Here is a 25,104-nt window from a genome sequence, read left to right as displayed (position 1 = left end):
GAAGTTACTCTGAAACTGGAGATCTACAAGTCCTGTCACTATTTATATTTAATATGGTCACTGGTCCATGATGTTCCGATGGGTGACCTCGTACGCGTTGTTGACGTTCTAGTGGGTTGCTTTCACTGATGACTCTCTTCCATATACCTGGCAGATCCACGCCACTATCCCTGTTGAAGCTGTTCGGATTTCTGTAAATTTCTTAAGCTTCTCTGTATAGTCGGGGATAAAATCTTCTCTCTCTTTCACTCAGATCCACTGTGTGTCCTGTGTCCGCCCTATGCTTTGCTACTGCTGATTTTTCCCAGTTGTTATTTTTGAGGTGACTTTTGTGTTCTTTTAACCTCATGTTGATGTGCCTTCCTGTTTGTCCTATGTAGACCTTTCCGCAAGAGCAAGGAATACTGTAAACACCGGGGCCCTGGAGCTGGTCGTTGTTGCAGGTCTTTGGAAACGCTGCCGCCACCTGCCTTACAGTACTGAAAACTGTGTTGATATTCCTCTTCTTCAAAAGACGCCCAATTTTATCTGTACAACCTTTCACGTAAGGTAGATACGTCGTCGCTAAGTACTCCTGTTTCTTAATGGGTGTATGTCTCCTCCTGATAGCTCGTTCTATATTTCTCGCCTTGTAGCCATTCTTTCTCAAGGCCAAGTGTCTTGGCTCGCTGATGATCCGCGCTCGATGAATCAAGGTATTTATGATCCCCTGTTTTTGGGCTGGGTGGTGGTGGAACTGTGCAGATACCTGTCTGTGTGAGTTGGCTTCCTATATACTCGATGTCCTAAAGTGTCATCTGGTTTCCTCTCCACCAAAACATCCAAGAAGGGAAGAGCGGCGTTTTCTCTACTTCCATGATAAACTGGATATCTGGATGTATCCCATTGATGTGATCCAGGAAATCTGCTACGGTGTTGCGTCCGTGGGGCCAGAAGATTTTGGCCCCGACTATACAAAGAAGCTTTAAAAATTTACAGAAATCCGAACAACTTCAACATAGATAGTGGCGTAGATCTGCCAGGTATATGGAAGAGAGTCATTCGTGAAAGCAACCCACTGGAATGTCAACAACGCGTACGAGGTCACCCACCGGAACATCATGGACCAGTGACCACATCATATATAAATAGTGACAGGACTAGTAGATCTCCAGTTTCAGGGTAACTTCTGAAGAAGAGAGCGATATATCTATCGAAACGTCAAGTGTTATAAACCGACGACGTGGCAACCAGCCCGGAAATCATTCAAACATTCTCCGATACCAAAAGTCTAGGTATGCAAAAAATATCCAGCCTTGTGAAGATGGATGTCTTGTCTGTGGACAAGATTGCTAACTGGTCCCCACTATTATTGGATTACACCACGCTAATACTAATTAAACATTAAACATTTTTTATTGTTTGTTTAACTGATGATGCTGTTATGCCCCTAACCGAGCCTGTGAGCAATTTGTTCACTTTCGAATGAACGACATGGTCATCTATTGTTGCAAAATATACTATTTTCATTTTCCGTTTTACATCACAACTTGAATTGTTGGGTTAACTGTTAAAGAATATATGTTCATGCCACAATTTTATGTTAAAACATCAGGAGGGTATTTATTAGACTCGGGCGGAATGCGAAACAAAGTAATCGTCAGATAAGGAGCAACCCATAAAAGTTTTTTACGTCCGCTTCGTACGTTCATTACATATTCTTGGTCGCGTTCGCATGGAAGCCAGCCAAAAGCACCAAAAGTAAAATATGTCGCCCTATATTTTATTAAATAAAAAAGAAAGAATCCCCCCATTGCGCGCATTACAATAAAAACCTGGCCGCTCCTACAAAATGGCGAAAATATAATTTAGACGCTGCAAAAATAAAATCCACTTAGATATGCTCTGCTCTTGAATTTATTAATGAGCACTTGAATTCAAAATTGGATCTTATACAAAGGGGCCGTAAAGTCGCGTATCTGGCGTGGCCCGTTTATCTCGCCTTGTATCCAAAGCAACCCCATCCCTGGGGCCGGATAAGTTGGCCATGCATCAACACTTATCGCTGCTGGATAAATAACGCGTTACTAGGCTGTACGGTTCGCCACTTTCATTATCTTGTAAAAATACCCAGTGCTATCGCCGCTGGGCTGAATTAATAAAATAAATGAACTGGTCCCTCTTTTTCCACGGCGTACCATATTACACGCGTTTTTAAACTCGCCTGGATAACCTCCACGTCCGCCATTTTGGAATTATTATTACACGACGTAGAAATATTTCCGGATTTAACGGTGATAACAAAAGAATATAACATCGCTCTTAGGCCAGTCATTATAGCTTTTTTTCGGGAAAAAAATACTATTAGAAGTTTCTCTGCGGAATGTTGTTCCGAGTCGTGTTATAAACAAAATATCAAAAAATCAACTCGAGACTAGTTGGGAAACTTTGTTAAATCAATGGTCAAAATTATGGAAAAGTGGTTTTTTGACTCGCGTAAAAAAACTGTTACCCATAGAGAAAAAAGGTTCATAAGAAAACGGTAGGTATTAAATAAATCTGTAAAATAAGACAAGTCCGATTAAATTCCAATAATCTGTTTATGCGCAAGAGCTCAAAAATGGGCGAAATTGTCCGCTTTTTTCAATTGTTAATAATTAATGCAATTTTCATCGCAGACACTTGTAATTCAGGATTTTTAAAGGTCTTTGTACCCTTAATAAGTGGTAAAAATTTCAGCCCGAAAGCTTCATTAGCTTGGCGTTGGCGGAATTTATTATCTAAGAAGATGATGCTATTTTCAATTCATTTTTCCCAAGCTCACAGGCGTTGTAGGGTTTCGATCATTAGTTGTTTTTGTACCTAAATAGTTGTATTGACATATGCATTTACTGACAATTTAATTTTTCAAATTTAATTTGTTTAAAAATGACTTTGAAAAAATGTTAATATTTATTAAAGACAAAACATAAGACAAAAAATAAGAATTTTTTGTCTTATGAACTATATGTCTATCTCCTCTTGTTTTCGAGATACAAAGCGACAAAACAAAATTTTTTAAATAGAATTTTGACGAAAGATTCCAAACAGTGCGAAATATTTTTATAAAATTTGATATTCCGGGGTTTGTAAGGATGCCAAATACGCTGGTCTAATTATTTTTTGGATATTTCATAGAGGGTGTCAGTTATGCTACATTCCTATTACATTTTAAGTTCTAATTTTTTTAAGGTAAGGTTTTCTACCATATGGGCTCCAATTTCTAATGTACAATTTTATTTTGTAAAAATAATGTACTCTTGTTAGAACTTCCTAATGGACGGTTTTCGAGAAACAATAAATTAATTAAACTCTTACAATATTACGGTGTATAAAATAAGTGACTTTTCTCAAAGTAGGATTATATCAAAACTTATTAAACTCTAATTCAATTGAAAGCCTTTTTTCTCGAAAACCGTCCACATTAGGAAGTTTTAGTACATTATTTATGGAAAATAAAATTAGTACATTAGAAATTGGAGCCCAAATGGTAAAACCTAACCTTAAAAAATTAGAACTTAAAATATAATAGGAATGTAGCATAACTAGCGCCCTCTATGAAATATACAAAAAATAATTAGACCAGCTTATTTGGCATCCTTAAAAACACCGGAATACCAAATTTCATAAAAGTATTTCGCACCGTTTGGAAACTCGTAAAAATTCTATTTAAAAAAATTTATTTTGTCGCTCTGTATCTCGAAAACAAGAGGAGATAAGCATATAGCTCATAAGACAAACAGAATTCTTATTTTTTGTCGTACTATCACCCCTTGTATTTACGGGAGGTCTTTCTGAAACACCCTGTATAAGCGAGAAGCTGTTATTACATTGTGTCTTGCTTTGGCATTAAAACAATATCTATTAATTTTGCATTGCTGTACCCATCGGCCATTTTGAATACTTGTTAAGACTGATATTGTTTACATGAAAAAAAAAAACACACAAAAGGTCTATGAAGACCACAGTAATGAATAAATAAACATTTGTGAAATTAAATGGGCTGGAGCTACCTGAAGAGGCGGGCACAATAAACAAAATACATTTTAAGAAACACACTACAGTTGTTCATTTTCGTGGTGACTTTAAATATAACAACTTCAAAAATTTATTTTTTAAGGAATTTGTAAATACGTATACCTTATAAATTATTGGTGATGTCGATTTTATTTCTGGTGGTGCATAATAATATATACCCAAAGTTATGAATCATCCTGTATAAAGACCCGACGATTTCAGTTTAGCACTATATTTTAAGTAGTATTGTTTTAAAATAAGATGAAAGGACTATTGTTAGTCATTATTTTTTCTTGCTTCTGTAGAAATTTTGAAATAAAATAACAACACTATCTAAACTAAGTACGTGTTACTAAAATAATTTGATTCTGGATTGTGAAATGCTTATTTTGCATTCTAGGATGGAAAAAATCATTCAAGTGAACAAATGGGGCATTTCTCAATCGAGTATCAAGCAACCTTATTTTCCAACGCAAACATATTACTCAGTGAGTAGTAAGAAAATTTTTGTTTTATTAAATGCTGCACATTTATATGACAGTATTGGTTTGAAGTTTGAAGGTAGTCGTGAATCTCATTAATCGATGCACTAAATAACAGAAACGAGCTTGATTTTATGACTTCAAAATCCGAATAAGCCAAATCCTCACGGATAAAAACAATTTGGTATTGCTACAAAGATGTCTTCAACTTCAGCATGGGACTGTAAGATGTTTACTATAGAACGAGATCACAATCACCGAAATGAGAGAAACCGGTTGGTAACGGAAACGGAGTCCTTCGCGATCTGGGGCTAATGGTAAGGCACTCTTGCCTGTGCAAGGGAACAAAATCAACAAAAACAGTGAATTGTTGCAACATCTTAGAAGCTTGTTGTATCTCAGCAGCACTTCGGCAAATAGGAATGGACTTTCCAGCAAGACTCGGCGCCGGGTCAAAAGACGTAAACAACACATGAGTGGTGTGTGGCATACTCGTACTTTCCAAGTTTCACATCCGAGGAATATCTCGCCCCTTACTCCCTGGATCTAAATCTAATGGACTATAGTATATAGTCAATTTTGGACGCCAGGCCCTGTATTAAACTCAGTAACAATTTGTGGTCGCGTAAGCAATAGCTACTTTAAGAATGGGATCGAATTTTGCATCGAAATTTTCAGGAATTGTTTATCTGTTGTAAGCGAAGAGTAATGCTTTGCTTAATTTAAAACTGCAAAATATGTAATACTGCCTCTATCGTACACCAATCTTGAAAATAGTAAATTTGCGGATTGTTGTCCGTAATAATTTAGAATTAACAATTCGTAAGCAATTCTCAAACTTGATTTGTACGCGCCTAGGTCATCTACCGCCTGGTGTTAAAGTGTAATTTATAACATGTGGATTCTATTAAAACCAGGAGATCAAGTGATTTTATGAATGCTTAATTTTTATTCAAGTTATATTATGGTTCATGGGCAATGAGTCTTTATATATTATCTATTTTTTATTACTATTATTTATTAATAGTTCGCAAATAATTCCAGAACTTGATTTACACTGGTCTTGGTGATACTCAACATTTTATCTACCACCGGGCGTAAAAGTTACCTTTATGAACTAGTTTTCTAGGAATTAACTTTAAATTCTAGCGAGCAAGTTCTGTTATGGTCCGTGGTCGATAGAATACCTTTATAAATATATTTTCTTGAAAACAACACTAAACTGCTGTTCACAATTTCTGTCATAGTTGTTCATTAATATCTTCCGCGAGACTTTTGTATTAACTTTGGAACGCAAATCACTAAAAATGTATCGGTTATCCTTTACAGATCTTTCACCCAGTGTGTGTAATTTACCAACTTCCAAACGTATTACGTGCGTATAACTCAAGTAACACAAATAGCCACTATCACAAAGAGAAAATCAATTAGATTTGTTCATCGAGAAAGCAAGCAGTCGGTCATCATAACTAAATTTAGTAAATCCATCTGCGGACGGGATCTTGCGATAAAGTAAAGTCGGCTTTGTGTTGTTCAGGAGGGGACTCATCAATATCCGCCAGTCTGTTATTGCAGGCATGAGTCTCTTTCACCCCATGTATATATTGGGGCTGATCGTCGGCCACTGCACTTGACAAATAACGATCTATTAAATTGGCGAGTTTGTATTTTCGGAAGAGGTTTCAAAAAAATGGAATATCGTTCGATGGAACGCTTCAGAAAATTAAAAATAAGATACCGATGTACGGGCTTAATCCTGGACTTGAAATACAATTAGTTGTTTATACTTTTTGTCAACATAAAGTTTGTTTCATTTATTTTCTGAAGATATTTATGCAAATTACAGAAAATGCGAAATCAATAGAGATATAGAGAAAAATTAGTAGAATACGAATTAGCGATTAAAAAATATTTAAAATGTATATTTACGCTGAAAAAAAAAAATTTTCAATTCATTATTTACACCCCTTTTCGGGCCGCTCCTGATCGGCATTGACACATTCACGGCTCCCAAGTCAACTCAATTTTGCCAAATTTAAACATTTTCCTAGGATATATTATAAATAAGCGATTATATTGGCTATTTTTGAAACTCATGTTTTTTCTTGCTCACTTCAGGTAATGATAATTTAAAATGTTAAAATATGTAATTAATGATATAAATTATTTTTTAAGGTATGAGCATGCTTTGACTAAAAACAGTTTATTAACATACTAATGTTAATTTTCCAAGCAGTGACGGTTGGTGAAATTTATGGTATGCCATATCTCAATAACAAGACATGGGACATAGATAACGTTTGTAGAAGGAGACCGATTTTACAATTTTGCGGTATCAAAGACCCAGTATCGCGAAGACTCGAAAAATGTTGTCTATGTGGGGAACGTCTCCGATATTCTGCTGCGGCGAAATTCGCATTTCCATATAAAACCACCATTTCAAAATTCTCAAAATTAGCCATTAAGACCGACACGCGAAACACTCCGAAATAAACTGCGGATTGTATTGCATTCTGCATATTTTCTACATATCCCCTCTCCATATGTATGATGTGGTCTCCAAATTTGATGGAATACAATGCGGAAGATACGATTGACGGTTATTACTATTTATGTGGTTCTGATGTGAAATGCTGTTTTGCTTCAGTGTTCGAACGTTTTGTGGTCTGCCGGCAGAAAGTGTGAGGGCGCCGAATTAACGGCAGTTAAGCGGTAATTTACTTATATTTTAAAAGGTCGAGATAAATCATTATTTTTTTTATTTTCAGTTTTTATTAAGCCTTCCGAGTATATGGTTAAAATTATTAATATAAAAAATGTAATAGCGTAACAGATACAAGTGTATTAAAAACTTTTACAGCACAATGTCTTTTTTGTTAAAGCATTTTGTTCTGATGAAATGAGTTTGATGCACTGATTTGACAAACCTACTTTAACTTTTCAGTACTACAACATTAATAAAAGAGGCAATGGCGGCTCGTGAAGGAGGACTCTGGGAATCCGCCCCCCCCCCCCCAAGATATTTTCAAACTCCTTTCGCAAATTTGATAAAAACATTTATGATAAGACCCTGTAGTTGTGACCAAACAAATAGATTTTTTTGTTTTGTATGTTTATTGTTTGGAGGAGGCGAAGAAAACTGGATAAAAACTGGAGTTTCTGACTTGAAACATTTAGAAATTAAAATTAAGAAACATGAAAATTCTCCTAAACACAAAAATAAGTTGGTGAGTTTTTTACTTTTAGGAAGAGTAAATATTGCTTCTTGTTTAAATAGTGCTTATGCAGAACAAATAAATAGTAAATAGTCATAACGAAACAGTTAAGAAAAATCGATTGCTTCTTTCAAAAAATATCTTAAAACTATGTGGTACATGTAACCTTTCTCTTCGTGGACATAATAAAAAAGTGACTCGGTAAACAAAGGGGTATTTTTAGAACTAATAGACTATAGTGCAAAAATTGATCCCGTTTTAGATAAACATCTTAGTGATGCCCATGTTTTTAAAGGAACTTCAAAAACTATACAGAATGGACTATTACAGTAATCTACATAATTACATCCTAACCGGGTTGGTTGATCGACTATCCACTTCAGCCCCCACACGTTGGAATTTTATTTCTCGCATTGTATCTAAGTAGCTACTGTACACACTGACAGTATTCATTTTGGGGTACTTGCAAAACACAATGACCTTCAAATTCCTTAAAATTTTTCGCCTGAGGCGCTAAGCGGGAAGCTACCGCCCCCCACACCCTCCGCAGCTCTTATGATGTACGTCCTGTTTTCAAAATGCGCCCCCCTGTGTTCAAACCCACGGGCCGCCACTGAAAAGAGAATATACTGATTTTCCATGTATCACTAACCTGATAAATTAACGTCACAATAAATATACAGTCACAAACTGCTGTTAGATTTGAAATGTTTTCAGATACTGGCATATTTGCTTTGAACATCATTATTGATCTTAAAGCATTGAATTCTTTTACAGTGTTTTCACTAAAAAAATATTTATTTCTAGGATTTCCCTAGGATTTCCGTGAAATATGATTTCAATTCTGCATCAAATCTTTGATTGCAAATCTCTAGTTTGACAATAACACCCTTCTGATTACATTAAACATTACAAACCGCAGTAATCTTAGGGATTGTGTAGTACCCTCGCAAACATTTTTTTTTATTTCCAGGAAATACGGCGCTAAATAATTAAACGCCGCAGCAAGAGCAACAGAAAAATATAACATTCTGTAAGTCGCAACGCGCCAACAATGCATACATAATGCCGCGGTGCAGAACTCCATTTCCCGCCCTGCTTTAATATAAATTTATCGTTGCGCCATCGAACATTTGCATTACCTTTGCAGTTTTCCTAAGATTTCGCTTCAATTCGGATTACTTTGCCAGCTCGCTACTATTTCAAATATAGCCGAGCTTCCGCATTCTGTCTAATGCTCTGACACTATTAACGACATTCTAAAACACAATACTGGTAGTCCATAAATTGTTACGTTCTGTATCTGCCAGTAGCAGCCACATATTCATGAAAACAGCAATATTAAAATCAGTGCACTTATATTGCTTTTTATATTTGCTACTTAACGTCCAAGTATTTTATTTATAGTTTTTACGTGATAATAGAAATAATCACGGAATTAATTTCTGCGCATGCTTAGCCGCAGTATATGTAAACCAGCGATTTCACTTTGTTGTCGGCACTTTGATCTCATTCAGCTATTTTCGGTGTCCTTGAATGGAGAAGTGCTAATCAGGACCGTAATAAGATTATTACTTTATCCTTCAAACGACCTTGAACATGAGGTGATAGAGGTCAACCGACATCGGATTGAGACTCAGCGACCCAAAAACCTATGTATACATTTTTTCAGATTTTTTTTTGAACCACCTTTTCTCAGTTTGAGCTTCAAATGACCTTGAACCTGACGTGAAAGAGCTTAACCGACCTCGGTATCGAAATCAGCGACACCAAAAGCCCCCGGGTACCTGGGTAGAGTCCGGTGTTTTTTTTTTCAAACTAAACGTTGACCTGTATAATTTTGTCAGATTTCGCCCATGTGGTATGGTCCACTAGACAAGTTTTTGCTTTACAGAAGTCAGTCGTACATACTGATTTATCAAATCAGCATATTATAATTCTTAATAATGTGGATGATTGTGTTTTGGAATATATTCCAAAATTATCTATAATTATCTTATTAGTTATCTTATCCGATTTCTGATAAATCCAATTCGGACGAAAACGCATCTAAAGGACGACCGACCTAATAGTCTTCTTAACGATTTTATATCATACCATTCATAATATACAGGGTGTTTCTTAATAACGTGCTAATATTTAAGGAGGTTATTCTTGGTTCTATTTTAAGAAAAAAACTTTATATGAACATATGTCCTAAAAGTCTTAACTTTTGAACTACAGGGTGCTAAAGTTTTATGAAAAAAACATTTTTTTATGATAACTTTGGTATTACTCTAGATATTTTTTCAAATTTGGTACACGCCTTCTATTCATCGAATTGCATTTTCTGATGTACAAACAAATGTATTATTTTTGCCAGTGGCGTCTGTACAGGTTTTATATTGAATATTTTTGAAGAAGAATATGTTACGCCACTGCTTTTTCTTAAAGTAAAAATCATTTTTGAAATCCTCATTCTTTTCTGATCAAATGTGGTGTCTTGAATTTTTTTCGTCTGACGTACGGTTTTCGCATAAAAAATAACATTCATTCATTTGCATCTTATTAGACCACTTACGCGAAAAAAAAGATTTATGTCACTTTGAACAATAACTTATTTAAGATAATAACTTTTAAACGTTGAAATTATGAAATTACAGTAATCTACATACATTTTGGAATGGTAAAACAAAATTACCCTGAACGCACAAAGAATGTTGGAAATGTCCACCTCCTGCAAATGTGCATGCCTTTGCTCTTCTTCTCATGGACTCACGTACTCTTTGGAAAATGCCGGGGGTGGTTTCGCAACAAACTATGATGCAATTTTTCAACTGCTCTGCAGTACTGGACCCCATAGGAAGTAATCTAAAGCATTGAGGTCCGAGGATCTAGGTGGCCATGACTATCCAGCGATTATTGTAATTTTGTTTTAAATATTCGCGCGCCAGAGCACTGAAGTGCGCTGGTGCTCCGTCGTGCATAAACCATAGTCGATTTCTTACTAAAATAGGAACAACCTCCATCAAACCTGGCAATTCCTCTTCGAGAAAATGCCGGTAATTATGTCCATTTAACCTCTCATGAAGAAAATGGGGTCCAATTAAAGAATCACCGCATATTCCAACCCACACATTGCGTTAACGGAAAACTGCTTCTGGTGACGGGATTCCAAGATTGCATGTGGGTTTTCTTCAGCCCAAATGTGATTGGTGTGGAAGTTTTGGATGGCGTTTCTGAAAATGGCTTCATCAGTGAATAAAATTTCAGTGTCAAATAATGGATTTTCATTCACTTTATGAAGAAACCATTGGCAAAAGTTTATCCGTAATGGAAAGTCGTGAGGTAGTAGAGCTTTAACCCGTTGGATATGGTAGGGATATAATAAAAAGTCATGGAGAATTTTCCAAATAAGAATATGTGAGACAACAAATTTTTCCCAATTTTTCTTATACTTAATGCTGGATCTTCCTCAATTGAATTCAAAACCGCTATCTCAATTTCTGGAGTTTTTACAGTACAGTGTACTCCTTTTAGATGATTGTCTGGTTTAAACTTCCCTTTTCGCACAATCCTCTATGAATGTTTGAAAATGTTCGCGCATCCGGAATATTTCTATTTGGAAAGCGGTCTTCATACAACCGCCTGGCTTCCAGTGCGTTACCATCAGCAAGCCCATACATGTAGTGCATGTTTGCAAACTCAGAGTTCGTATATTGGACCATGTTTTTTAAATAATATTGTTAATGTTAATGACTTAAATACGTGACAACTACACTGGGTAGACAACTGTCAAAACTGTTTATGTCTGCAAAACAAAATCTGCTTTTTACCTACTAGATCGTTTTTAATTCTTATTAGTACCTAATTTCATAACAGCGTACGAATGAATTGAATTTTATTTTTTTATGCGGAAACCATATGTCAAACGAAAAAAATTCAAGAAACCACAATTGCTCAGAAAAGAATGAGGATTTCAAAAATGATTTTTATTTTAAGAAAAAGCAGTGGCGTAACATATTTTTCTTCAAAAATATTTAATATAAAACCTGTACAGACACCTCTGGCAAAAATAATGAAATTCTTTGTACATCAGAAAATGCACCTCGATGGATAGAATGCGTGTACCAAATTTGAAAAAATATCTAGGGTAATACCAAAGTTATCATAAAAAAATGTTTTTTCATAAAACTTTAACACCCTGTAGTTCAAAAGTTAAGACTTTTGGGATATATGTTCATTTGAAGTTTTTTTCTTAAAATGGACCCAAGAATAACCTCCTTAAATATTAGTACGTTATTAAGAAACATCCTGTATATTGCACTATATCTTTCAATGTCCACTAAATATACACATTTCATGGCGTAATTTGAAGCTTTTATCTTTTAATTGCATCCTTTATAAATTTTTCCAAGCAGCTTTCTTCTTCCTTATCAGGTCTTTGCACTGGTATCCCAATCATCCTGATAGAAGCTTTTAGTAAGTCGATGATGCTCTTATTGTTAGGTATATTCTTGATTTACGGTCATTTTTAGCTTCTTACATGTTTCTGCCCTAAAAATCTACACGGTGTTCATTTTAAGAATAAAACTATTATGTTATACCAATTGAGAACTGCTGAAGTCGAAAGTACATAACAGGTCCCTTTCGTTCTCAAACTGATTTAAAAGTTTTTATAACGAAAACAAAGAATTTTTTGAAACAATGTAATGTATGTCAGTAATTATTGTGTCGTGAAGAATCATCTCCTACTGATGAAAATACGACAAATAAATAATTACAGAATTAGTTTGCATTTCTTTCTTGCGCAAAACGATGCAAATTACAAAATATGTCGAAAAAAGTGCTTAATATTCTACGCAAATCCCTAAACAACCCTGTAGTACTACAATCTCATCCTGAGTTGTTGTAACTAAAGTTTTTTCGGTTGCATCGGCTGTCAAACTTCGGAATCCATCTCCCTTAATTGAAACATCCTTAAGGACGCCTCCTGACTGGCTGAGGTATTGTGAAAATGCACCGAAGTAAAAATGAGAACCATTAAATAACCTACTTTATCACTTTTTCGGTAGATGTCACCCTGTCGGCATAAATTGGGGTTTAGACCGTCAAGCAGGAACCTTCTTTAATTCTTTCAATCGACTTAACATTCCGTTTTTAGGCCCGGGGCTTTTATCGTGCATCCTTTGGCAAAAATGAATATAAATGACGCAAAAGGCCATAACCGTTTCCTCTCCACGAGATAGCAAGACTACCTAGAGTTCACGCGTCACTACGGTGTTAAATTTGTAAGGCGATATTTTACTTTTGGCGGTATAAAAACGGTTCCACTGGGAAATAAATATTTGGGGATACCTCAAAGGATGATTGAGAACGACATCTATTTTGTAAGAAGTATTAACATCCGGTTTTGAAATGAAATTGCTGTGACCTAAGATGTATCTCGAAATCCTATACAGGGTGAGTCATAATCCGGTGTAAAAAAATTTACCGAAACTTCTTTTCGTTAAAACAAAATATGTAATTGATCAAATAAACTTTTTTCTGGAAATGTGTACTTTTTCGGGCCAATTTCAGATCCCAAAATACTGTATTTTTGTTCGTTGATATCTTTGTTGGCCGTGTATAGCATTAATAAAAACAACAGTATCACAATTAGATTAGAGTTTTTTTTACCCAACATTCAAAAAAAAATTGTGAAATCGGCCAAAAAATAAACAAGTTACAGCCTTGTATCACATTTAAGCGCGATGCCCTGTATATCCTTCAGCGGCGTTTGAAGATTTCCATTCCCCATGTCTTTTTAATGCAATTAAATTTGCCCCTTGCATAAATCAAAATGGTCGTAAATGATCAACGGAAAAAATGGCCTGTATCTGTATATGCCAAATTTAAAAATTTTGTGACAATTTGAGGTATTTTACCAAACTCATGTATTTCTATTTGCATGCAACCTTTCCCATTTGAATATTTAAAGAAAAAGCGGCAACATTCATAATTTTCTGGCAGCATGCAACATATTTTCTATAAAGTGGCATAAAAGTTTCGTTTGTCACAAATGATCTCGGTGTTTTCGTTTTATTATTCGGTATTTTAATCAAAAGCTTTGATCCTAAGTCATCTATATCATTCAAATTTAATTGATATAGTTCATCACGCCGACATGCACCGGCAACAGCAAATATTAAGGTAACCTAAAAAGGAAAGACTAATATCTATATTATAAAATTTACTCATTAAGTATACAGGGTGTTTCATTTAGGTGTGCTAAACGAACACAGATGATAGAGAAAGTAATTTTGAGCAAAAAAGTTCATATCGACATGTGTCCGAAAACGCCCCCCAGTGGCGCTACGCCCCTTTAAAGGGGGCCAAAGAGTGAGGAGTGGGGGGACTATGCGAGCAGAGCAGCATAATTCACTCACGCAATTTCATCAATTTTTTGGCAGCTTCTACTACAGATAACGAATCCAGTCGCAATTATTTTGCTATAAAACGACCTTGACAGTAGTTTGTGTTCGTTACTTCTTGAGATTTCAATTGCTGCAGGAGCGTATTCGTGATATAAAGGTAAATTTGACTTTATAATGCAAGAAAATGCTATTACATTCTTCCAATTTCCATAAGTAGTAAACTTCCTTTTATTTTAACATGTCTATTTTCATTTTTGTGAAATATTAATAAAAGTTTTCGTAGCTGGATTTTCTATATTTTATACCGTATAATATCTACTTTATTGTTCTTTATTTTGCATATAAATTTAAAGTGAAAGATTTTTTTGAATCGACATTGCAGAATTCGAATAAATCTTGCTTTCCTCTATCGATTAAAAAAAATCATCTATTTATCTGTTGTAGAAGTTTGCCTACATGCTATATGCTGCTTGCTGACTATGCTGCTCCGCTCGCATAGTCCCCTCATTCCACACTCTTTGACTCTCTGCTCGATTCCTGTGAAATGTATCAATCTTTTTTGCATCAGAACAGTTAAAATATATTTCCGATTTATACAAATCGTCATAGCTATAGTCTTTGCTTCAAACAGTCAGAATCACTTTTGATTGTTTTTGTACAGTACGTTGTTTTGCCGTAAACTCACTTCAACTTTGAGCTTTTATATCTCAATGATTCATCGTATCCATAAGATCAAAAGTGGATTTTGTTCGTCAATCCTTCCTCTATTGGATCCTATAATTACATTTGAAGAATATGCAAATACGGTAGCTCCAGCTCTAAATGTTTATAAGTATTTTATCGAAGAAATTTAAAAAAAATTCTAATCGTTGCTAAAATGGATAAAATCGAAAATTGTTAATTGGGGATTGATAGTTAAGATTCCAAAGGGTATGTATAAAAATTGGAAGCTCAAAATAATTATTGGTTTTACCGTGAGAGAGAATTGCAAAATAAGTATAATTCTGTATTTTCTTAATTAACAATCGAATTGTGCGAAATCTACATTTTCTTGCGCTAACAATTCTGCACGACTCTTTCAGCGGGCGCATATCGCAATTATCATTTTACATAATATTTAGAACTATTTCCAACAAAAATTAGCGTTACTATATGAAACGTCCATACAACCTACTTTTAAAACAGATGTCGACTGGATTGTGTATGCGAATTCGTACTTTTTTCTAGATTTATTTATTTGTTTATTTATTTATTTAGTTATTAATACTAACAGGCAGATCCCTATTACAGAGTATATAAGTACAATAAGAAACAAACACAATATAAATAATATCTAAAAGAATCGATTTAACAATGTTTTTAAACAATTTACATTAATATTAAATATATCACAATTTTGCTGGATGGTATTGAAATTAGAACAAATTAGATTTGTTTAGTAACTAATTTAAAGTCACATTTTTTACAACTGCTACTAATTCTGGTGGTATTCCGTACACCTGAACAACGTCACCCTGTCCATTTTCAAAAAATTTTAATATACACCGTGTCCACCTAGTGCGCGTAAGTCCAATATCTATTTTAATAAAAGATATAACTTAATTTTTTGCATATACAGGGTCTTCAGTTTTTCCTGGGCAGGTGCCAACTTAATGTTTTTTATCGAAATCTATATTTTTTATGGCATTATCGAATTCTACGTGAAAAATTAACGGGACTTTGTGTTATGATCCCTATTAAAATATTGATAGTTTTCGAGATAATCGATTTTTCATTTTTTTTTCTTATGTTTCGTCACTTCTAGTAGTTAACATAATTATGATTGTATGACAGCTAGAAATTATTATTTTTTTCAGGAACTGTAGAGTGAAGACTTTCAAAAAACGTATCAAAAGATGACCTGCGATATACAGGGGGCAAAAAAAATCGTGCCAAACCTGATAATTTAAAATTTGAAAAATCTCGACTTTTTCAAATAGAACACCCTGTGTTTTATGATTTCTTTAGATGCCATTCTGTAGACCCTACAATTTTTTAATAGCTTTCCCTATACCTAAGTTGCGTAGTTTTTGCAAAAAAAAAACATTTTTATGTAAAATACCGCTTTTGCGCCCGTTCCTTTGGCTGTAATGTGATTATTTTATTGTTATTATACTTTTCCTATTGCCTATTTATCTTTCAGGTTAGACAACACCTAAATCACGTATATCCAAACCAGTGGTTAGGTCGTGGTGGTCCAGTTTCTTGGCCAGCACGTTCGTCTGACTTAAATAGTCTAGACTTTTTCTTGTGGGGTTATATAAAGGAGCGAGTATACGAAGTACCACCAACGGATATTCAAGACTTAAAATAAAAGATTCAATAACGAGTTTCTAACTATAACGCCTCAAATGTTAAGAAATGTCCACATTCATTTTCATCGTATATTAATGCTTTGTGTAGAAAACAACGGTGGACAGTTTGAACATTTATTTTAAGTTAGCTTGCGACTATGAGTATTCTTTTTCAAAATTCTATTGATCCAAATTTTTTAATCTTCAATTTCACTAATAACTTATATTATATAACAATATGATACGGATGAAACTTCTTCAGTATTTTATTCGTCAAGCTTTTGAAAACTCCAAGGTTACCACTAATTTCCTGGCGCTAATATTTGGATTTTCAACAGCAGACGCCACAACTTTGAACTAAATATTATCGTTGTTACTTTCATGTCTCCTGGTAGTTTCCTCATAATTCGCATTTGCTGTTCATTCAAACCTTTCCTTCGCATGTTCAAAGCAGTGGGAATTTCTGTAAATTTGGATTATTTGCTTTGTAAATACGTGCTGCTAGCAAACATTTCCCATATTTTGCTAATTCTTAATCACTTGTAGCGATATTATGGTTTTTTTATTTTATTTACAAATAAATGGTAACTTTCCATAAAGACTTATTTATTAAACTCAAATATCAAAATTTTTCAGTTATTAATTTTTATTTTAAATAGTGTAGCTAGACAACTAATAAATTTAATAAAAATAAATACACTTACAATATTTTTCCCGACAAAGGAACGGGTGCAAATCCAGTATTTTACATAAAAATGTCTTTTTTGCAAAACTACGCAACTTAGGTAGAGGGAAAGCTATTAAAAAATTGTAGGGTCTACAGAAAGGCATCTAATGAAATCATAAAACACAGGGTGTTCTATTTGGAAAAGTAGAGATTTTTCAAATTTTAAATTATCACGTTTGGCACGATTTTTTTTGCTCCCTGTATATCGCAGGTCAACTTTTGATACGTTTTTTGAAAGAGCCATCTTCACTCTACAGTTCCTGAAAAAAAAATAATTTCTAGCTGTCATACAATCATAATTATGTTAACTGCTAGAGGTGACAAAACATAAGAAAAAAATTAAATCAATTATCTCGAAAACTAGCAATATTTTAATAGGGATCATGACACAAAGTTCCGTTAATTTTTCACAAAGAATTCGATAATGCCATAAAAAATATGTTTCCATTTAAAAAAATGAACTTGGTACCTGCCCAGGAAAAACTGAACACCCTGTATATACAAATATATTTTCATTTTGTGCATCTCGGGAAAGTAGGCAAATGTGTAGAAAAAAAATTAAATTATATTTTTTATTAACCTAGATATTGGACTTACGTGCACTAGGTGGATAGGGTGTATTTAAGCACCTGTAGGTATTAAAAACAATTTGACTTTTATCACAGCAATAAATAAACAATGGATGTCAAGGAAACGATTTCATAAACAATTAGATTGTAATGAAGAAATGTTAAGTACGCATTAATAAAAATTTCTTAGTTCATGTTAATTAATTAATATTGTTTGCGATTTAAAAAAAATAGTAGGTATGTGTACCTTGTAGTAGAAGCATATTCCCGAACTCAATCAATTTGCATTGTCTTCTGGGAATGTATTGCTTGTAAGGTACACCAACTATTGTTCCAAAATGGCTTCTTACGCGTATTGAAGTTCATAAAAAAATTGGATTTTCTTAATATTTCCAGGATGGCTTAACAGAGTGTCAATTGCTACTCTCACGTGAAGAGGGAATGAAACCAGATTATTACAGAATTTTTGTATGCAAAACTTTGGGTCATAAGTTACTTAATGAAAATTGTTACGCCTTCCATCGCGAAATGTTGAACCCCTTGTGGGTATATCTATCTCAATACTATGCAGCGTGGCCAAGGAAGCCACACGGGAAAAAGTAGCCAGGAAAAACTACGACCATAACGAGGAATCGGCAAAAAAACAGAACAAAGCCCGACCATATTTCGCATTCGCAGATGAGCCGTTTCATCTCGAACAACGGAGGACGCCCGCTCTTATTATCACCCGGCATATCTCTGAAGGGTTGATGGTCAACCGAATGCCTCCCCCGTTTTGTTTTTATCTAATGTAATTGCACTTCCCGGGACTGCATTGACGCTGGAAATGCATTTGTGTTGTAATTCTCAGTTTGCTAACTGCAGTTTCTCGTATGCCCATTTATGCGGTATCAGGGATATCGTCTAATTAGAGTGGCATTACCGAAACGAATGGCCGGGACGCTTTTCATTTTAACTAAATAGTCTTACTATAATTATGTCTAACTAACTGGAAATTTCAGTGTCTCCCTCAACCCTCTGTGCGCCCGTTATCTTTATGTGTCTGCGAAAAAACATATTATTGTGTTGCTAAGCAGCGTTCGAGTAGGGTCTCTGCTTGTTGAACTGAATAATAACTTTATATCCTTTTACGGTTTCATAAGGAACGGAACTACCGGTAAAACAGATTAAATCTTCGAATTAAACTTGGGAAATGTACAGAAGGTGATCAATTTTAAAACCGTTCGTGTCGGTATCAGGTCTGTTTTATTTTCAGTTCATTTATACAGATGGTTTTTATGGAAATGCACAATATCCAAAAACCTTTCTAAAAATAGAAACGACATCACGACAGAAATAATAAAATATTTGCAAATATCGAAGATAAAAATGTTTAAAGTTGTTATATTTAAAAGCATTACTAATAAAACGATATAATATCTAATTAAAATCCACACCGCCAATTTGATTTTAAAAATGTCCTTTTATTCAGTATGACTTGGTTTTCATGTTGCTCTTATTACCGTGGTTTATTGTTTACATCAGTCTTAAAAGTTTTCAAATGTTTCAAGTTTAATTTACGCCGAAGCAAAACAAAATGTAGTAGTAGCTAGTAGCTGTATGCAGGATCTTTTTCGTGTGGACATGTACCAAATGCTGCTAATCCTAATTCTATGAGGGGTGAAAGGAAAAATATGACATAGAATTGTTGAGGATATAGAGGTCGCATCCGTAAAATAATTTTAAATGTTATCTCAGGTGGCGACTACAGCTCGCAATTTTCGTACAAAATATTGTCGGAATAGTCATCACCTGTGAAGAGATTAATTCAAAAATTCAGGGAGATTGGATCAATTAGTGATCTTCAACAAGTCGTGTAACACAAAACATAGAAACAATTCATGAGAGTGTTGCTGAGAGTCTAGTAACTCAATTCGGCACGTGGTCAAGAATTGGACATTTTGTGAAGCTCTCTGGCGCGTATTCTCACGAAAGATTTGCATTTTCATCCTGACAAAGTTGTCTCATATAGGGTTTAGAGAATCCACTAATGATTGCTGAGAAACAAATGCATCCACAACATGTCACTGTTTGGTGCGGAAGAAATGGATATAGACTACGTGGTTTCGACAAGACGGTGCCATACACCATCATTTTGTGGTCGTGTAATTTCCCGTTCTGATGATCAGAATTGGCCGCACAGATCATGCGGTTTGACACTGTTGTACTTTTTTCTTTGTGATTTTTTAAAGTATTAGTGCCAACAAGCCCATGACCACTCACACCTTGAAGGAAGAAATTGAACTATGGAAAATTTCGATAAAAGAGTGCTTATGTGCCAGCAAAGCCGTGGAGATCATTTTCCAGATATGCTATGCCATACATACCCTATACTGCATACTTTATGAATCAATAAAATATTTACAATTTTTAATTAAGAACCTGTGTTTACTATCAAAATTACTTGTTATGTGAATTTTGGAACATCCTTTAGAAGAAAATCTCCGTGTAAGTGAATTGTCCCAATCAACAGTGTGACACTATTACACGACAGTCAAATGTATCATATACAGTGTGTCCAAGCATTAATGCCAACGGATTATCCGTTACGGGTTAAAGTTTGTAAATGGTTGTTACAACAAAATGCGTATCTGTTAGTTACAGATGAAACTATGCTTACACAGAATTGGAAGAATAATGTTCATAACACATATAACTGGGAACTTGCAATTTGCCACACCGCATGCAATTCAACGAGATCACTTTCAGCACCATTTTTTATGATTCGGCAGGAATTGTCTATGAAATCGAATGGGTGGTTTTTAGTATGTCGCATTTCTTCGAACTGATGCTTGAAGTTGTACGCTTTGCTGTTCAATAAAGAATGGGGCCTTGCAATATGGTGCACTAATTTATTTTTGACAAAATGTTCGAGATTACCCTTATGGAATTAAAATAGTACTGTGGATTGATCGAGGAGACGGTACGTGTCGGCATAGAAAAGTATGTGAAAATTTTGAACTCGATATGTTAAAAATCAAGAGTTATTTAAAAAAAATTAACTTTGACACTCTGTACCTTGGAAAAGGAGTGTCTAAATGAAAAATGGCGTGAGGAAAGTCATTATTTTCACCCAAAGAATCTGCAAATAACGGTTTGACCTACATTTTTTATAACAACCTATTATTAAATAATTACGTTTAAGCATTTTGTTTGTCTCTGTATTATTCCAAAGTTCAACAAATTTTCTCAATAATTTATTACAGAGTTATTGGTTATAAATGTCAACACCCCATAACTTTTTTATTTTCAAGTTTAAAATCCATCAATTAAACTTTTTTAATGATGATATTCAACTTTGCACAGGGTGTTCTCAAAAAGTGTAGCAAACTAAATATATGCCGTTTATGAAATATAGGAGGAGAGTTAAGCAAATAAGTCACCTATGTTTTTTCTACGTTTCCATCAAAAATAAAATTCACCTCTAGAATAAATATTCAATATGGCCACCATTTTGTTCTATGCATAACCTATAACAGCGTAATTTATTTATTGTTTTTGCTGTTATTTCGTCTTTCTCATTTATCAAGTCTATTTCTTCAGTTATTTTATTAAACAGAAGACTTAAATCGGCAGGCCACAGAATACTGCCAAATATACCTAGCCAAAATTTAAATTAGTATTCAGTATCGGGGCATTATTAAAAATGTTATTAGACAGTTGCAGTTAAATTTTAGCCTTAACTTCGGTAACAATATTATTAGACAATAAGATAGAGCCCCTCCCCACAATCCACAAGGAATATTACTTTTAACCTTTGGTTAAGTAGATTCAATGACCTGCAAATAGCCCTCTTGGCACATTTTTGTGAGGTGAAAAATATTGAAACTACTAAATATTCAAGAGATGTCGTCATAAAATAACTCAAAAAATACAATTAATAAATGAGTACCACTGAATAACGATAGCACAATAAGGCAATAAATTAGTTAAAACGCAGTTATGGATTATGTATAGGAAAGGCGGAAGGGCATTTATTTTAGATACTAATAAAATTTCTCACTTTTCATTTATATACAGGGTGATTCACAACTTATCCAAAAAAATTTGGGAATAGATGCGGCATGAGAAATGGAGTCAATATCGTAAGAAAATTTTTAGTAAAATCCTTATAGTTTCCGAGAAAAAAATTATTGAAGTTATAGTACATTCAACCACTACATATCTGGACAACTGTAGTCTGTAGCGTCATTCGCAATACGCGTGGAGAGCACGTGGCTTCAGCGACTCCGAATACTGAAATCGGATTTTGCAATCGTCGTTGCCATAGTATTTACCTGTTATCTGTACTATTGTAAACACATACAATAGTTTTTTAGTAGTTAGTGTCAAAAATGGGTAGTTAGTGTCAAAAATGGTTTGCGTGTATAGCAATTCGGAGTTGATGGATATCGTTTTAATTTATGGTGAAGCATTTGTGTTATGGTGAAGCAAGACAACATTTGTGTTAGTTCGTAGAAACTGAGTAAGACGGACCCAAATGTGTTTACACGTTGGTGGATAAAATTTTGAACAATTGTTGTTGTAACATTGGGTATGTCAAATGATTTTATTATTTAAAAACACAAATTAATTTTATTAATTAATAAAGGCAAAAGCAATTGAATTTGCCGATATAAAATAGGTGCTATAAAATTCTTTTTACATATTTCTTTCCTTTCGAGAGTTTTTGTCCGTTTTTATCACACCGCCATGCCGGTCGCATTGTACGAGGTCAGGTTTTACAGTGGACCAGTTTCCAGTGCCGTGCAGAAGTGTATTTTTAAATCATTTTCGAACTACCCTTTTTGATTTTTTCTTTACAAACCTGAATTTATAAGGGTCTCCTGTACATCCAGATTTTTTTTTTTTGGATAAGTTCTGAATCACCCTGTATTTTTTATGTTGAAAAGGAAGAAAAATGCGGGCAGATGCTTAAATATCGTTCTATATTTCATAAAAGGTTAGACCAAATATAAAGCACATATATTAATGATAACCAGTAAGAAACGGATAATTCAAAAATTCGAAAATATATAGGGTGTTCCATATAAGTTGAGTTTGCCACGCATTTTGTGAATACTCTGCACATAGTATATCAAAAAAAAATTCTAGTTGATAAATACAACTTTTTTATTTCAAACTACTCCATATACGTTAAGTTTACAAATTTTTAATATTTTATATTGATTATTATTATTGTAACGTATATGGACAATGAATCCCTACGAAAGCGATAGGAACTCACCAAAATGGTGATAAAAATAGAATCATTGTTAAGTAACTATAGTAACAGTTGGCAAAAAAGAAACAATAATTTAGGATTATAAAAAAAACACTAAATTTTCAGTATTTTCAGTTCTAATTTTGTTTAGTACTTAAAGCATACTCTGGACGTAAATATAGCACAATTTTTTGTGTTGAAAGATGAATACAGAGGTTTATAAGGCCTCTAGCACATAAAACCTGCATATGCGGACTCCCCCAGAAATGGCCGAACCCTTGAATAAAAAATATGAGAGAAAATTGGATGACCACGGCAGCCCTAAAAAAACATACGAGCAAGATTCAAGTTGTAGGTATTATATTTTTCCGTACTTTTGAAAAAACTCGCCTAAATAAAATTAAACTTATTTCGCAGTAGTATACCTAATTCTTTCAGTGCCTTTAAAAGTGAATACAAAAAAAAAGAAATATTATTATTGATATTTTCATTACTTACATAAGAATTAGTTCTAATCCATGCAATTTAGAAATGTATTTAGGTTTCATCAAGGGTAAATGTTAAAGAAAATATCACAAAAATAAAAACACATCATAGTTGCTTTGCATCCAATGTTGCAAACAATAGTTGCAGAATTATGTTATATCTGTATGTAGAAAATCATTGTATGTATTCATAAATCGAGTGAACATTGATTTGCAATTATCTAATTCCATATTCCATTATCGAAACCGCTGAAAACACGCCTAAATCTGCATGCTGAAACGTATTATGCTAATTCCTGTTCGAAGAATATATTTAATCGTTATAAAATAGGTCTTTATGTAATTCGACACACACTTTCACTTTTTTAGACTAACCTTATTACACTGTTTACATTAAATTTGTTTAATGTCTAGCACATCTTATACTAAAAAGCTAATTAATTAAAGCTAATTTTGGGCGCGCATGTTATACTCTCTGCAGATGTAGGTAGGTATGCCACTAGATGTCCTACTTAAATTGCCTATAAAAAATATATTATTAATAAAGATCGGAAATGTTCGGGCGGCTGCAATGTGATTGGCTGTAGGCCGGGTTCTATTTTATGTAATTTTATTCGAACAAAAAATCACGTAACCGTTGCCTTTTTAATTTTTAATTTTACAGTCACAATTCTATAGAAAATAAAATGACTGTTTTTGTCAGATCGTGCGGCTTGATGTCGTTTATCGAATTCTGCAGTGAACATATGCACATGTCGCATTTTGTAGGCGCAACAACGATATGTATGTATGTATGTATTTTCATAATAGTATGAAACAAAAAGGCGCTGTGTATATTTTTCTACCCTAAACGCTACACATGGAACTTACCATAAAATATTTAGGCATAGTATATAATAATAAGTACCAGCAAAAGTTAACAAAATAATTATTTCTTACTTATAAGGAAAGCGATCGTAGAAAATAATTAACAGTTCCGCGGTTAATCGTCTCGTTTTTAATAGGTGCTGGTTTTACAAAAGGTGGCTACTTCACATTTTAGTAATCTCACTATCCACATCATTGTACAATAACATGTAGGTACATGTCTGCCTCTAATCTGAAGCCTCGCATCGATCAATTTATTCGATATGTATCTAGCGGCATCCATATGCCTGACGTGGCGGTGAACAATCCAGTCATTACAAGCTGTTTTCATATTACCTATGCAAATTTTCGAGGAGTAAGTTGCGATATTGCCTTCGACACATCATATGACAAATATATTTCATCACTTCAAACATCCATTTTTCTTTTCACTTTATTCATACTTAACACTAGTCATAATATTTTAATGTTATTCTTTTAATATGCACAGAATTTCTCAAATAATTATTATTGATGCTTTTTTAACTACTTACTAAAATTTGATTGATACATATTTGCACTATAAATGTCAAATTAATTTATCATAAATGTCATCATTTTTATCTCACTTTTCATCAGTTTTAATATGTCCATACAGTTTTCGGAAATGTATTATTTGATACACACTTGTGTGGTACAATTGAGCCATAGGATCTTTACATTCACGTCAGCAGCATACATCAATATAAAAGACAAATGTTCAATTACACTGAGC

At 34.0% G+C, this 25,104-nt stretch overlaps 1 protein-coding gene across 1 annotated transcript; it reads right to left on the bottom strand.

Annotated features, from left to right (window-relative positions):
• Positions 1-202: 202 nt before the first annotated feature.
• Positions 203-2,227, bottom strand: LOC108907059. Its single transcript, XM_018710574.1, has 2 exons — positions 2,204-2,227; positions 203-736 (listed from the first exon to the last, which is right to left on the bottom strand). The coding sequence occupies exons 1-2, from the start codon at positions 2,225-2,227 to the stop codon at positions 203-205; spliced, it is 558 nt and encodes a 185-aa protein (XP_018566090.1).
• Positions 2,228-25,104: the final 22,877 nt, after the last annotated feature.

Source organism: Anoplophora glabripennis, unplaced genomic scaffold, assembly GCF_000390285.2.
Source record: "Anoplophora glabripennis isolate ALB-LARVAE unplaced genomic scaffold, Agla_2.0 scaffold218, whole genome shotgun sequence".
In the NCBI taxonomy this organism is placed as follows: domain Eukaryota; kingdom Metazoa; phylum Arthropoda; class Insecta; order Coleoptera; family Cerambycidae; genus Anoplophora; species Anoplophora glabripennis.
The sequence above is the reverse complement of the archived record's forward strand: the minus strand, read 5'-3'. Positions and strand labels throughout refer to the sequence as shown.

What these genes read in the sequence shown, in the direction of transcription:
- LOC108907059 (XM_018710574.1), bottom strand. Translation starts at nt 2,227, where the DNA reads ATGGCGGACGTGGAGGTTATCCAG. An exon ending in CGGACGTGGAGGTTATCCAG is followed by an intron (nt 737 to 2,203) that starts GCGAGTTTAAAA and finishes GTATCTGCACAG; the next exon opens with TTCCACCACCACCCAGCCCA.